The sequence below is a fragment of the Chlamydomonas reinhardtii genome, chromosome 12 (genome assembly GCF_000002595.2).
Source record: "Chlamydomonas reinhardtii strain CC-503 cw92 mt+ chromosome 12, whole genome shotgun sequence".
Taxonomy (NCBI): domain Eukaryota; kingdom Viridiplantae; phylum Chlorophyta; class Chlorophyceae; order Chlamydomonadales; family Chlamydomonadaceae; genus Chlamydomonas; species Chlamydomonas reinhardtii.
Window position 1 is genome coordinate 6,949,111 of NC_057015.1, and position 12,756 is coordinate 6,961,866.

Genomic DNA, 12,756 nt, shown 5'->3' on the forward strand with positions numbered 1-12,756 from the left:
ATCAAGGAAACCGCCCCCAATCTCCAGACCGCTCTCCGGTTCTCGCCTGGCAAAGCACCCAGGCCAATGTATGATAATTGAGCTCTGAGTTACATGCCCAGATAACAACTAAAATATCGCGAGTTATTCACAGCGGCCAGGTCCAACGTCTAAGACCTCGCGTGTCCGTGTTCGAGAAGACAGGCACTGCTATTTCAATAGCTAGATAAGCAGCCGACATCTAAAGGTCTAATTGGTGTGGCTGTGTCCTCAGGCGAGTAAGCGTCGCACCATCGTGGTGGTCGGGCGAGGGCTCATATACTAGCTGCGCACGACGCCAACATTATATATACATGCATGAATGGTCACTTGCAATGGCCATCGGCAGCTCGGGTGGGGCTCAGCTGGGAAGCCGCGCGTATCCGCGAAGGGGCTTCGCCGCTGAAGTCGACTTGTCTTGAAGGATGCTCGACCTCAGACTAGAAGATGGTCGACGGCGAAGGGGGCGCGCGGGGTGCTTCGACGCACGCGGGTCGCAGGCTGACGTCGCTGCGGTCGAGCGGCGCCCACTGCGGCGGGCGGGAGCCGGGGGATACAATTTTCATCAACGCCTGCTACCCACCACCTGCTGCGCACCTGGCATGCCCACCACCATCTCGTCACAGGGCAGCAGACGGACCATAGCGCTACAGGAGCAGGACCACAGCAGCCGGGGCGCCGGAGCGCACGAGCGCAGCGGCGCAGCGCGCTAGCCGCCCAAGCGCGGCACGCCGTTGAGCGGCGGACCAGGCGGCTCGCCAGGAGATGGCGAAGGACGGGTCTAAGGACCGGCAGTTCAAGGTCCTGAAGTTCTTGGGGAAAGGCAGCTATGGCTCTGTGTAAGTGGGGGTTACCCAGGCAAGGGTTTCCATATCGCATTCGCTGTGGATGCTGCCATGCTGGCCCGCGCCCAGGCAACCAGCCAGCCACCCGAACCGGGCCCTCGGCTTCACGCATCCAAACATCTGTGCCCTGGGCACTATACACCGCATGCCGTATTCCTACTCTTCACACACCCAAGCACCCTCTGAACTGCTGTTCCTGCCGCCTCGGCGCCGCTCCTGCCCCCCCCCGCCCTTCCCTGCGTCTTCCTGCGTCTTCCTGCAGCTTCCTGGTCCAGCGCCTGGCGGACAGCCAGACGTACGCGCTCAAGGAGATGGACGTGCGCAGCATGAGCCAGGTGCGCGTGGGGGCCGGGGGTGTGTGCGTGGGAGGGGGGGCGGGCCGTGGGGGAGGGGGGGGGGGCAGGGTGGGAAAGGGAAGGAGGTGGGGAGCGAAGGGGGAATGCGCAGTCAGTGGGTGGGCGTGGGTGTGTGATTGAGGGCATGGACCGTGTGCGGCTGGGCTGCTCCGCGGCGACGCACGCTCATTGTGCCATAGGGTCATGGGGTCATGGCATGGACCCGCATGACCCCGGCGCCGCGGCTAGGGCAGGCGGTTCCTGAGGACCGCCTGTCCCTTGCCCTGCCGCAGTCCAACCTCCATGCCCACGCTTCCCTCACTCCTCCACATCACCCGCACCCATACCCAAAACCCGCAAACCAACGTTGGCTTATGCGCCCCCCGCGCCCTGCCCTTCCCTGCCCTTCCCTCCCCTTTCCTTCACCACACAGGCGGAGCGCGAGGACAGCATCAACGAGATCCGGCTGCTGGCCTCCGTGAACCACCCAAACGTGGTGTGCTACAACGAGGCCTTCCTGGACGGCAACCGCCTGTGCATCATCATGGAGTACGCGGCAGACGGCGACCTGGCCAAAGTCATCAAGTGGGTTGGGTGGTGGGGAAGGAGTGGTGGTAGTGGTGGTGGTGGGGAGAGGGGGGGGAGGAGGGGAAGTAAGAGGGGAGGGAGCAGGAGGACGAGGAGGAGGGGGAGGAGGGGGAGGAGGGGGAGGAGGGGGAGGAGGGTGTAGTTAGTGGGAACAAGGTCCAGCGGGCAGCGTTGCTTGGGAGGAGGGATGGGGGTGGGTGGGCGTTGAGGCGGGGTGGTGGGGGGCGGGGCGCTGCAAGGGGTTCTGGAAGGGGCGCGGCCTGAAGCGGCGGTGCGGAGGAGCGGGGGACGGAGGAAAGGCGGGTAACGGCAAGGGGAAGGAAGCAGGAAGTTGGTGTGGGGAGCTGCCAGGTTCTGGTGTGGGCCAGTCATACATTGGCCGGCTGCGTAACGGAGCCTCTTGGAGGCGGTTCATAAACCATACGTGCGCTGTTTGGCGGCTGACACACCATGCCGCCCCGGCTGCGCGGTCTTCGCCCACAGGAAGCAGCAGATGATGAAACGGCCGCTGCCCGAGGACATGATATGGAAGTATTTCATCCAGGTGAGCACAAGAGCACCACTGAAGCAGCAGCAGCAGCAGCAGCAGCAGCAGCAGCAGCTCGGGCTGGGGGCAAGGAGCGGCCGGGAGCACGGCAGGGCGAGGTCGAGCACGTGGGGGGCGGGGGGCGGGGGTCGGGGTCGCGTGGGCCAGGGCAATGGGTTGGCGGCCTGGCGGGCATGTGATAGAGCGAAGGAGAGCGGGGCGGGGAGAGGTTGGGTCATGTGCCGAGCCTGACGAAAAAGTCCCATCACCATTAGGGTGGAAAGGTAGAGGCAGATGCGAACGGCCTGACAGATTTCCCATCTTCATCATTTGGGGGGGGGGTAAAAGCGGGCAGATGGAAAGGCCCTGACAGAGGCAGATTAGTGGTCCTGACAGCTGGCATATCTACTCCCTGCTGCTTACTGCTACTGCAGGTGGTAATGGGCCTTCAAGCGCTGCACAGCATGAAGATCCTGCACAGAGGTGAGCTCCCACAGCGGCGGCCCGGCACTGTACCGGCAAACACACACCGCTGGCTTGCCGCACATTTTCAGCACGAATGCCAAAATGAGCTACCCTGATGGGTTGCTGATGCACCACACATGATCCCCCGCATATGCTTTTCAATACACCACATACCCTCTCTCGCTCTTTTATCACCGCCTGCCGCCCTGCCAGACATCAAGCCCGGCAACATTATGGTGTTCGACAACGGTGTGGCCAAGATCGGCGACCTGGGTATTGCCAAGCTGCTCACCAAGACCGCGGCAGCCAAGACGCAGATCGGCACGTGAGTGTGCAGCGGGGAGGTGCGGTAGCGCAGTAGGGTGCAGCCAGGGAGGGGAGGGTCTGGCGGCTGATCGCAGGAGCAGCGCCTGAGCGGCCCAGCGTCCTCACCAAAGTGCCCCCTCCGCCACACGACCGCTCCCACTCTGCCGCTGCACCACCCATGTTGACCCCGCCAACGCCACACCACTAACACCACACCACCACACCACCGCGACCGCCACCGCCACCGCCACCGCCACCGCCCCGCCACAGGCCTCACTACATGGGGCCTGAGATCTGGAAGAACCGGCCCTACTCGTACACCTCGGACACCTGGGCCATTGGCTGCCTGCTGTACGAGCTGGCGGCGCTGGCGGTGCCCTTCGAGGCGCGGTCCATGAGCGAGCTGCGCTACAAGGTGGAGGCGAGGGGGGCAGGGGGGAGGGGGGAGGGGGGAGGGTGCAGGCGGGAGGGTGAGGCTGAGAGGGAAGGGGGAAGGGGGGAGCGAAGGAGTGGGCGGTAGCGGATACGTGCGTCATGTGCGCGAGCGGGCATGTGCGTTCTGTAACGGGCACCAACAGCACAAGGAGGATAGAGACGCCAACACGGTGCAGGCGCTTGCCGCCAACGCCACCCACCAATCTGGTTGAAACACCTCCTACCCAACCCTTCCCTCCCTCCCTCCACCCTTCCAACCTGTTCCCACCCCTCCTCCGCCCCTGCACAGGTGCTGCGCGGCACGTACCCGCCCATCCCCAACACCTTCTCCCGCGACCTGCAGCAGATGGTGCGCGAGTGCCTGGACCCCAACCCCGACAAGCGCCCCACCATGGACCAGATCCTGGCCTCCGCCGCCGTGGCCAGCCGCGCCAAGCTGGTGCCGCACGAGAGCCGCCACCCGCCCGCCACAGCCGGCAGCAACCTGGTGGAGACCATCAAGGCAAGCTGAAGAGAGGCGCGGGCGGGAGCGGGGGTCGTGGGCACTTTGCGAGAATTGGGGCGAGGGCCGTGGGGGAATGTGCGGTGCACCAAAACCAGGTGTGCATGTGTGTCAGAGCGTGTCGGCGCTGGTCAGCGCATTTTGGTGGGTAGCCACTCATGCGAAACGGTTTGCAGAAAACATGGAAGTGCCAACGGGGGGGGGGGACAGATTTCAAACAGTGCAAGACCTGCGGCGTGCAACCTAATTCTATACGGATTGCGAATGCATGCACCTTTCCCTACTTCTCATGGCATGCTACGCCCGCTCGGGTCCTCCCCGCTCTTTGCTAGTGCATCTCCTGCATCCGCGCGCCTTAACCATACCCTTTCTCTCTCACACACCCGCAGGTGCCTCGCGGCAACATCGCCGCCATCCGGAACAAGCTGCCGCCCGCGCAGTATGCCACCGACATGCTTAACATCGGCAACGGCCCCGGCGGGCACGCCCAGATGGCCACCATCGAGGAGGGCAGCGAGGACGGCACCACCGGCCGCCTGCCGCCGCCGCACCAGCCGCAGTACCAGCAGCAATTGCCGGTCCGCGCGCCGCCCGCCGCCGCCGTCAACCGCGTGCCCGGCGGCATGCCGCCCATGCCGCCCATGCCCAAGCCCAACTACCCGCCGCCCATGAAGGCGGCGGCGGCGTACCCGCCGCCGGCGCCGTCCGCCGCGGCGGGCGGCAAGCTGCCGCAGCTGCCGGGCATCAACGGCGGCGGCATGCAGGACGTAAATGCGGCGGCGGCGGCGTACAATGCGCGCCTGGCTGCGGCAGGGCTGCGCCCGCCTGCGCTGAACGCGGTGCCGCCGCCGGCGCCGCCCAGCCACGGCGGCGCGAGCGCCTGGTCGTACGCGCAGGCGCCGGGCGCCGGGCGCGGCGTCTCCGAGTCGCATGCCAACTACGGTGCGTTCTACCACAACAACCAGAACGGCGGCTACACTCCAAGCAGTGCGGCGGCGGCGCGGGCGCAGCAGCAACAGCCCTCGCCGTGGCAGGCGGGCAACAAGTGGCCGCCGCAGCAGGGGCAGGGGCAGGGGCAGCAGCAGCAGCAGCAGCAGCAGCAACAACAACAACAGCAAGGGCCGCAATCGCAGTACCAGTCGCCCTACATCTCGCCCTATGGCGGGCAACAACAGCAACAACAGCAGCAGCAGCAGCGGCAATACGGTAGGTGCCGCCGCCCCGGGGGCCACTGCGCGCCGCCTGTCCGCCTGCCTGCCCACCTGTCCGCCTTCCGCCTTGTGCCGCCGCTTTTAACACGCCCTGACGGTCTGTGCCGCACACCGCACCTGCGACGCCCTGCATACACACCCGTGCTCTGCAAGTCTGCAATACCCCGCTCCCGTGCGTGCTCTCTGTCGGGGTCCTCTCATTTGCCTCGGTATGTGCCGCCTCTGCTGCACGCGTGCCTAAAGGCGGTCCAGGCGGGGGCGGCGGCGGCGGTGGGCTGCACCTACCCCAGCTGGCGCAGCAGCGGCCGCAGGTGGCGGCCAACTCCAGACCACCGCCGTGGAACTACGGCGGCCAGGCGCGGCGGCAACAGAGCAACGCGCGGGCCGCGGCGGGCATTGCGGGCGCCGGCGCGCGGCCTGGCGGGCACTACGCCGGGGACCTGGGTGGCGGCGGCGACGCGCGTGTGCCGGCGTACCCGCCGCCGCAGTGGGCGCCGCGGCCAGCGCGCGGGTGGTAGGACACGGGTAAGGCGTGGTGTTGTGGCGGTGGTGGCAGTAGATGTGTAAGGGCTCGCAAGGGCGAGTGCTTCCACAAGGCAGGTTTTGGTGTGGGAAGCAACAGGGATTAATTGAGGACGTAGAAGCGTTACGCTGCAGGGCTGACTGTTGGTGACATGTGAGCGGCGACTTGGCTAAAACTGCACCTGAGGTTGGACGTTGGGAACAGTCTGTGTGTCAGTGCGGTAGGGAAGAAGCAGGTTTGCTTAGTACGTGTGCAGCCTACGTAACCGTGTTGACCTGACATACGATGTGTATGGTCAAGTTGCTTGGGTGCGAGACCATGAACTAGGTGTTCTGCAATGAAGTTTCAAGATAGGTTTGGTGCGGGTTTTACGGTATGCGTGTTTATGAGCACGTCTGATCGGAACCTGAAGAGCTTTCGTGCGGGGCAAGACGTCGTGTGGTTCGTCCAGCAGCAAACCCAGCGAGTTTTATGCCATGAAGTAAATGATAATGCTCTCGACTACTCCAACAAACATGCGCACACGCATGCAGTTGTTTGACACCAACTGGCCTTGGCACTGCGCCACGCATACACAACCGCCCGCCCTGCCCCCTGCCCGCACAACTTTTCGTGGGCACACCGCCTCGTAGATCATTTCTTGCAAACGTGCACAAATCGGTGGTCTATATGCGCCTTGGAAAAGGCACGAAGAAAAGGGCAGCCCTCGTCGCGGTACTGTCGCAGCTAGCAACTAGCGCGCGTTACCAGGACAAAGCTGCATTCAAGCAAGTGTATTATGCAGCATTGATTACATTATACATAATTACAGGCTGCGCTGTCGGGCCCCGTGTGCCGATGCAGCATGCAGAAGACGGGAGCCTGGCAACACGCACGTCAGACGACTGGCTTTGTATAGTTGCTAGGGTAGATAAACCCGAGTAGTTATCGGGCAAGGGCAGCATTAAGCGATACTCCGGTCCATAACGCTCGCTGTGCACGTTCAGGAACTTAGCACGCGAACCAGTATCACTCCCATTAGCAAAATGGCTTCTGAGGAGCAGGCGCCTAGCTCTGGGTGCGTGAGGAATGCCGTTCGCCCGAGACTCAAGATTAATCGAGCTGATTGAGGGACGATTGGTGCTGTTTGTGCCGCAGGACGCCCGGGGGCAAGCTCTTCCTAGGGGGCCTGTCTTGGGACACCACAGAAGGTGCGTCACAAGAGCCTGGGGCGTTGCTGTGGGACCGCTGGTGACCCACGCTGATGGTCGGTTCTGCCCTGGCTGGTGTTGCAGAGAAGCTGAAGGAGTACTTCGCCAAGTATGGCGAGGTTCAGGATGTGGTACGTAATGTTTTGGGCATGCAGCTGGGACGGTAAGAAGCTCCGGGCACAAGCTGATGGTTCGGACAAACTTGCGCTTACAGGTGGTGATGCGCGACCGCGTCACGCGGAAGCCGCGTGGCTTCGGTTTCATTACATTCGCGGACCCCGCAGCGGCACAAGCGGCGTGCGCGGAGCCTCACACGATAGACGGCAGACAGGTAATTGCTCAAGGGCGTGCGGCCAGGCCCCCCGCACCGCGCTGGTAACGCTCTACGCACGCTTGCACGCAGATCGACGCCAAGCCATCTGTGCCGCACGGTGAAGGCGGTCAGCAGCCGCGCAGCAAGAAGATATTCGTCGGTGGACTGGCTCCCGAGACTGACGATGGTGCGATTGTGACTGGCTGTCGCTGGTTAAACACTCGGCGGCCCGGATAACTGATCACATTTAATTTTCTCATGTCTGCAGCGCAACTCAAAGCGCACTTCGAGCAGTATGGCGCGGTCGTGGAGGCGTTGGTCATGGTGGACCACAACAGCCAGCGCTCGCGCGGCTTCGGGTGCGTCGCAGTAGCGGGAAAAGGAGCAGTGTTGATGCAAAAAGAGATGGATGTTAGAAACGACGTGCTCGCCCATTGAAGCTAGGCTGGGAAGGGAAGCCCTCGGTGTGCAACACCCTGAGCACTCAGGGCCTCATCACAACTAGCTGCCTCACCTCAGCCAAAGGATGACTGTATGCTGCACACGTAACTGGATAGTGTGCTTGTGCTCAGGGACGCCCTGTCTGTTTTACGGCGCCATGGGCCAAGGGAACCCTAGTCGAGCCACGAGCTGCGGGGCTGGCCGTCCTTGACTGGCAGCTCCATTGCACTTTCCCACCACCCTGCGCAGCTTCGTGACGTTTGCTGAGGAGCCTTCCGTGGAGAAGGTGTTCGCTGCGGGTCAGATGCACGAGCTGGGCGGCAAGCAGGTGGAGGTGAAGAGCGCCACGCCGAAGGGGTCGGGCCCACAGGCCGGCCGCGGTGCTGGCCGCGGCGCGGTGTCCGCCGGCGGGGCCTACGGCGGCCGCGGCTACGGCGGCGGCGGCGGCGGCGGCCGCGGCGGCTACTACCAGGGCCAGGGCTACGGCGGCTACGGTGGGTCTGCGGCTTATCGATTGAGAGCCCTGATTATGCTGGGGGGCCCTGACTGGCTGTCCTGGTACACAGCGCTGGCGGTAGCGAGCGTAGGTGGAGGTTACGAGCCGTGGCGTTGCACGGTTTCGTGCGTCCAGATTGATGGCAAGCACTGAGGCGCTGCCTGCGTGTCTGCACCGCAGGCTACGGCGGCTTCCCCGGCTACGGCGCGGGCGGCTTCGGCGGCTACGGTGCGGGTATGCAGGGTATGCAGGGCCGGACTGGGCGGGACTGTGGGCCGGCGGGCCGCCGCCTGGGAAATGCTGGGTGTTCGTGGATTACACACCCTGTGTCCGCGTGCGTCCAGTGCAGTTTGTCGATGTAAGTCTGCTCGTGTAACGCTGTGTGTGCTGCCCTCTGACGCGCGGGACACACAGGGTACGGCAACTACGGCATGATGGGTTACGGGGCCGGGTACGGCGGCATGATGGGGTACGGCGGCTATGGCGGCTACGGCAACTACGGCTACGGGAACCAGCAGCCGTACGGCAACCAGCCCCAGGGGTGAGTGCAGCCGCTTGCCCTGGGACTGCGAGCCTCCACGCGATGTTTGGGGTGTGGGGCCGCGCATGGCCAGGTTCGCACGTGTTCAGTGCCGGTGTCTTACTAAATATCGTGTCCTTGCGCCTTGCAATTCACAGTGGGCGCGGTGGTCGTGGCGGTGCCGGCGGCAGCGCTGAGGGCCAGTACTGAGCCCCCGCTTACGGAACAGCCCACGGCAAGGAGGGCTCGTGCGGCACACGGGCAGGCATGAGGCGGCGGCCTGGTCCGACCGAGGCTGCACCGCTGCAGGCGGGCCGCGACATTGAAGCGGAGCATGCAGCTGCAGGGTCGCAGCGTGGGCTAGCCGTCCCAGAAACGGCCTGAGTCCGTCCTTGTAGGAGCGGGCGCACCCGCAGCCGCAGCGTTGGGTTGCTGCGCACAGCACGCCGCCGGTGCACCGTGCCGGCGGCGGAGGCCGGAAGGATGCATGGCGTTTGGATGCGTTTGGAGCGACGCGTTGTTGGTTGTCGGGGTTGCAAGCTCTGTTAAGCTTATCTTGTTCTTGTCTCGCCGTTTCGGGCAGATGTCCTTCAAGTGACCCATTCGAAGCGTCGAGGTGTCTTTCTGCGCCGGTGCCGCCGTGTTGGAGGCGTGGCGCGGGCACCTCTCGGCTAGTGCAGCGCGGCTCTGGCCTAGGCCCACAGGACAGGGGGCGCTACTGATTCGTCATCCTTTTGCGGAGTGTCGCGAGCACGTGTGCCGTTGCTGCGGTATGTTTTGCCGCTGCAGCGGTAGCTGGTAGAAGTGGGGCCATGGATGGCGGTGGCGGCTGGGTGTCGTGAGGGACACGCGCCCGGCGCCTCGGTGACCCCACCGGCACGTCGGGTCTGTCGTTGTCGTGTGTGGGCGCGGCTTGCGCGTGGCGTGTGTGCCTTTACCGAGGCACATGGCCAGCGAGGGCGCTTCCGGGCGAGTCCGACCGGCCGGTCGGGTCGCGCAACCGCAACTGCTGTCCCGATTGCCGGGCCTGATGCTAGTGTGCTGCTGAGAAGACACCACCAAGTTTGGCTGCAGGCAAAGCGGGGGATGCTGGCACTGCTGAGTGCACGGGGAATGGCGTGTGTCAGTTTTGAGTGCGCCTGTTGTGTGTCTGTGTGCATGTATGGTGCGGTGCATCGCGTGCAGTGGTGTGAGAGGGCCGTGTAAGCGGTGGCTCTGTCTGGACCCGTGACGTTCTTTTACCGCTGTGACCGCGTGTCGCGTGTGTTCGTCGTGTGCAATACGTGCCAAGTGTCTTTATCGTGTACATGCATTGCGATGGCGCGTGCAGTACATCAAACTGCGAGTGTTGTGGGTGCAAGACGACGGCGGGGGTGGGGGTCGTTTACGAGAGGCTTCAGGCAGCGAGGGCGAAAGCAAAGACGATGGGATGCAGGTTGGATCGAGAGGAGCCTGGTTCATGCACAGCAAGTATCCATGGGCGCAAGACCTCGTGGGTGTGTCTGGGTCAGGAGAAGAATGATGTGTACTTGTTTCGGGGCCTTGGCAGCTGGCGCAGGCGCACGCAGGTGTGCCGGATTGCGCGATGTGAGCGCCCCGAGTCCACCGGTTGAGAGAGAATCAGTGGAGAGAGAGGGAGAGAGCGTACTACCAGACACCACAGGTTCAAAGAGTCGATACAACATGATGAGGCGGGGGGCCTGCGGAGCGGGCCCGCTTTTGCAGTAAGAAGGGTGGCTGCATGGCACGGGCGGACGGCTGCGGGCTGGCGGGCGTGGACGTGTGTGAGATGTAAAGGCGGCTGCCGCAGTCGTGTGTGTGGGAGCGCCACTGTGCAAAACTGTGCAAAGGATGCAGGTCCGTGCAGGCCCCTCTGGGCACAGCTGGATAGGCCGACAGGGCTGTGCTGTTTTGGGCATCTGGCCCGCCTACCGCCTATTGTTTGTACGCCAGTCTACAGGTTACACGAGAACTTGCATACCGTACTGCAGGTTTCGGGCAGCCAGTTCTTACCCCTTGCACTATTACTCGTGGTCCCGCCACCAGAGGTCCTAGTTCGGTCACAGTCCGGTGCCCGCTCTTCTGCAGTCTGTCGCTTCCCCGGGATAGTCCAAGCAGTCAGGCCCCCACCAGGCCGTACGGCAAACTTCACGGCAGAATCAGGCCTCGCGTGGTTGCCCCAAACCGACCTGTTGCCGTGCACCCACCCACGCGCCCTGTAAAGTCGCGTTAGCGCCCAAGCTCGCCACACGTCAATCATGCTCGTTAGAGCTCTCGTTACCACTTCGCCAGGCCTATCCAGACGCCGCCACTGCACCTACTGCCGGCAGCAGATGAACCACACCGGGACTGCAGTAGAGCTCGACCCCTGCCTTCTACACTCGGTGGAGGCGAATACGGGCGTTCTTTTGCGTGCGTTCATAACACCTGCCGTCTGCCAAGCCATCCTGCAAGGTACCACACCACCGCGCCGCATAGAAGCTGCCAAACGGCTAACGGCGCAGCCTGCCGCTGCTGCACCACCAAGGATCCAAGACCCACCATCCGTCCATGGCACCAGGAGTAAGTTAGTGGGCCACATGGACTCGAACCCGTGCAGATACCCATCCTGATCACAGAGTCTGCAGCGGCACGCTCAGCTTGAGCAGCCGATTCTCCTTGGGGTTGAGCATCGTCTGCTGCAGCTTCCAGCCATTGCGCTCCGCCTGAGCCAAGAAATCCGGGTACAACGCCGACACCACCGCCTGCGTCCGCAGCAGCGCCGCCCGCCACCGCTCATCCGCACTCGCACCGGCGGCGGCGGCGGCACCAGGGCTCCCCGCCGCGCACCCTGCCGCCGCCGGCCCTGACCCGCCCGCGCCCGCGCCGCCGTTACGCCTGCTGCTGCTACTGCTACTGCTGGCGCCGCAGCTGCGGCTGCTACTGCCGCTGCAGACGGTGGTGACCGAGGCGAAGTCGGCGAGCTGTGCGGTGCTGGGCGTGTCGGCCAGGCCCTGCCTGAAGCCGGCGGGCAGCGGCAGGGCGTGTGCGTCGAGGTGGTGGCCGTCCAGGATGTGCAGGAACACGTGGCCGAAGAAGGAGGCCTGCAAGGGGGTAGGTGTGGCAGGACGGGTACAGGATGCACTGAAGACTGAAGGGGAGGAGGTCGTGGGGGAGCAGGTTAGCAGGGCACATGCAGTGTGGGGCGAACACGCGTCCCCGTGGCGCATCCCCATCAACTATTAAGCGTGCACGTGCAGCCGCTCCGCCAAGACCAGCCAGCTGTCAGGCCCCGCACCTCTCATTGCGGCTGCCCCCCCCCCCCAAAAGAAGCACCGCAGCCCCCACCACCGTCCCACCGCCGCCCCCACGACTGCCCCCACGACCGCCCCGACGACCGCCCCCCCCCCTCTCCCTCAGGGCCTCACCTTGAGGCAGTCCAGGTTGGTGGCGCCGTCCCGCAGCAGCACATACGCCTTCTTGGTGTCAGGCCTGTGTGTGTGCGTGTGTGTGTGTGTGTGTGCGTGTTGCACACAAGGGAAACGGAACAAAGTACCGGTATTGTGTGTGTGTTTGTGTTTTTGTGTTTTTGTGTTTTTGTGTTTGTGTGTGTGTGTGTGTGTGTGTGTGTGTGTGTGTGTGTGTGTGTGTGTGTGTGTGTGTGTGTGTGCAGCAGAGCGGATTTGCCGGATTGGGTGGAGGGTGACGGGGTAAGGATGAAGGGGGAAGGGGGAAGGTTGTTGCGGGCCCCTGCCCCAGGCTCCATTCCTCCTTGCTGCACGTGCCCAGAACCCGCCAACGCCCGCGCCCGCGCCCGCGCCCTAACCCGCCACCTACACCCTCGCCCCTCCCCGTCTCACTGGGTAGGGCGAAACCAGCCCCTGCCCCCACCGCCCAGGCCCTTCCCCTTCCCCAAGCTTCCCACACCAAGCCCGGCCCCTCCCACCCACACCAAGCTCGCCCCCTCTCTCAACCCACCCACCGCCCCCCCCCACCTGTATGTGACCAGGTAGGGCCCCTCCCGGAACGCCGCCGCCGCCGTGAGCAGGTCGGCGGGCGCGGC

At 64.2% G+C, this 12,756-nt stretch overlaps 3 protein-coding genes across 6 annotated transcripts in view; 2 read left to right on the forward strand and 1 right to left on the reverse strand.

Annotated features, from left to right (window-relative positions):
• The first annotated feature begins 108 nt into the window (after positions 1–108).
• Positions 109–6,309, forward strand: CHLRE_12g560350v5 (uncharacterized protein). Of its 2 annotated transcripts, none has more exons than XM_043069165.1 (11): positions 109–253; positions 645–857; positions 1,126–1,198; positions 1,632–1,783; positions 2,270–2,330; positions 2,747–2,795; positions 2,991–3,102; positions 3,354–3,498; positions 3,808–4,020; positions 4,410–5,226; positions 5,475–6,309. In XM_043069165.1, exons 2-11 carry the CDS (start codon positions 784–786, stop codon positions 5,747–5,749), a joined length of 1,971 nt encoding a protein of 656 aa, XP_042918839.1. In that variant the 5' UTR covers positions 109–253; positions 645–783; the 3' UTR covers positions 5,750–6,309. The 2 variants fall into 2 exon arrangements, with proteins under 2 accessions (XP_042918839.1, XP_001703131.1); XM_001703079.2 differs by having other exon boundaries at positions 5,484–6,309.
• A 108-nt stretch (positions 6,310–6,417) lies between these two features.
• On the forward strand, positions 6,418–10,521 carry CHLRE_12g560300v5 (uncharacterized protein). Of its 3 annotated transcripts, none has more exons than XM_043069163.1 (10): positions 6,418–6,811; positions 6,892–6,944; positions 7,029–7,075; positions 7,159–7,275; positions 7,348–7,444; positions 7,526–7,616; positions 7,948–8,192; positions 8,375–8,437; positions 8,609–8,735; positions 8,873–10,521. In XM_043069163.1, the coding sequence occupies exons 1-10, from the start codon at positions 6,780–6,782 to the stop codon at positions 8,922–8,924; spliced, it is 924 nt and encodes a 307-aa protein (XP_042918840.1). In that variant the 5' UTR covers positions 6,418–6,779; the 3' UTR covers positions 8,925–10,521. The 3 variants fall into 3 exon arrangements, with proteins under 3 accessions (XP_042918840.1, XP_042918841.1, XP_001703133.2); XM_043069164.1 differs by having other exon boundaries at positions 8,375–8,428; XM_001703081.2 differs by having other exon boundaries at positions 8,375–8,422.
• Positions 10,522–10,659: 138 nt separating this feature from the next.
• Positions 10,660–12,756, reverse strand: part of CHLRE_12g560250v5 (uncharacterized protein) — a 5,998-nt gene continuing 3,901 nt past the window's right edge. Inside the window, exons 7-8 of the mRNA XM_043069162.1 lie at positions 12,122–12,185; positions 10,660–11,797 (exon numbers count right to left, since the gene is read on the reverse strand). Coding sequence (XP_042918842.1) covers positions 11,327–11,797; positions 12,122–12,185 — 535 coding nt within the window. The 3' untranslated portion in view covers positions 10,660–11,326. The remainder of the gene's footprint in view (positions 11,798–12,121; positions 12,186–12,756) is intronic.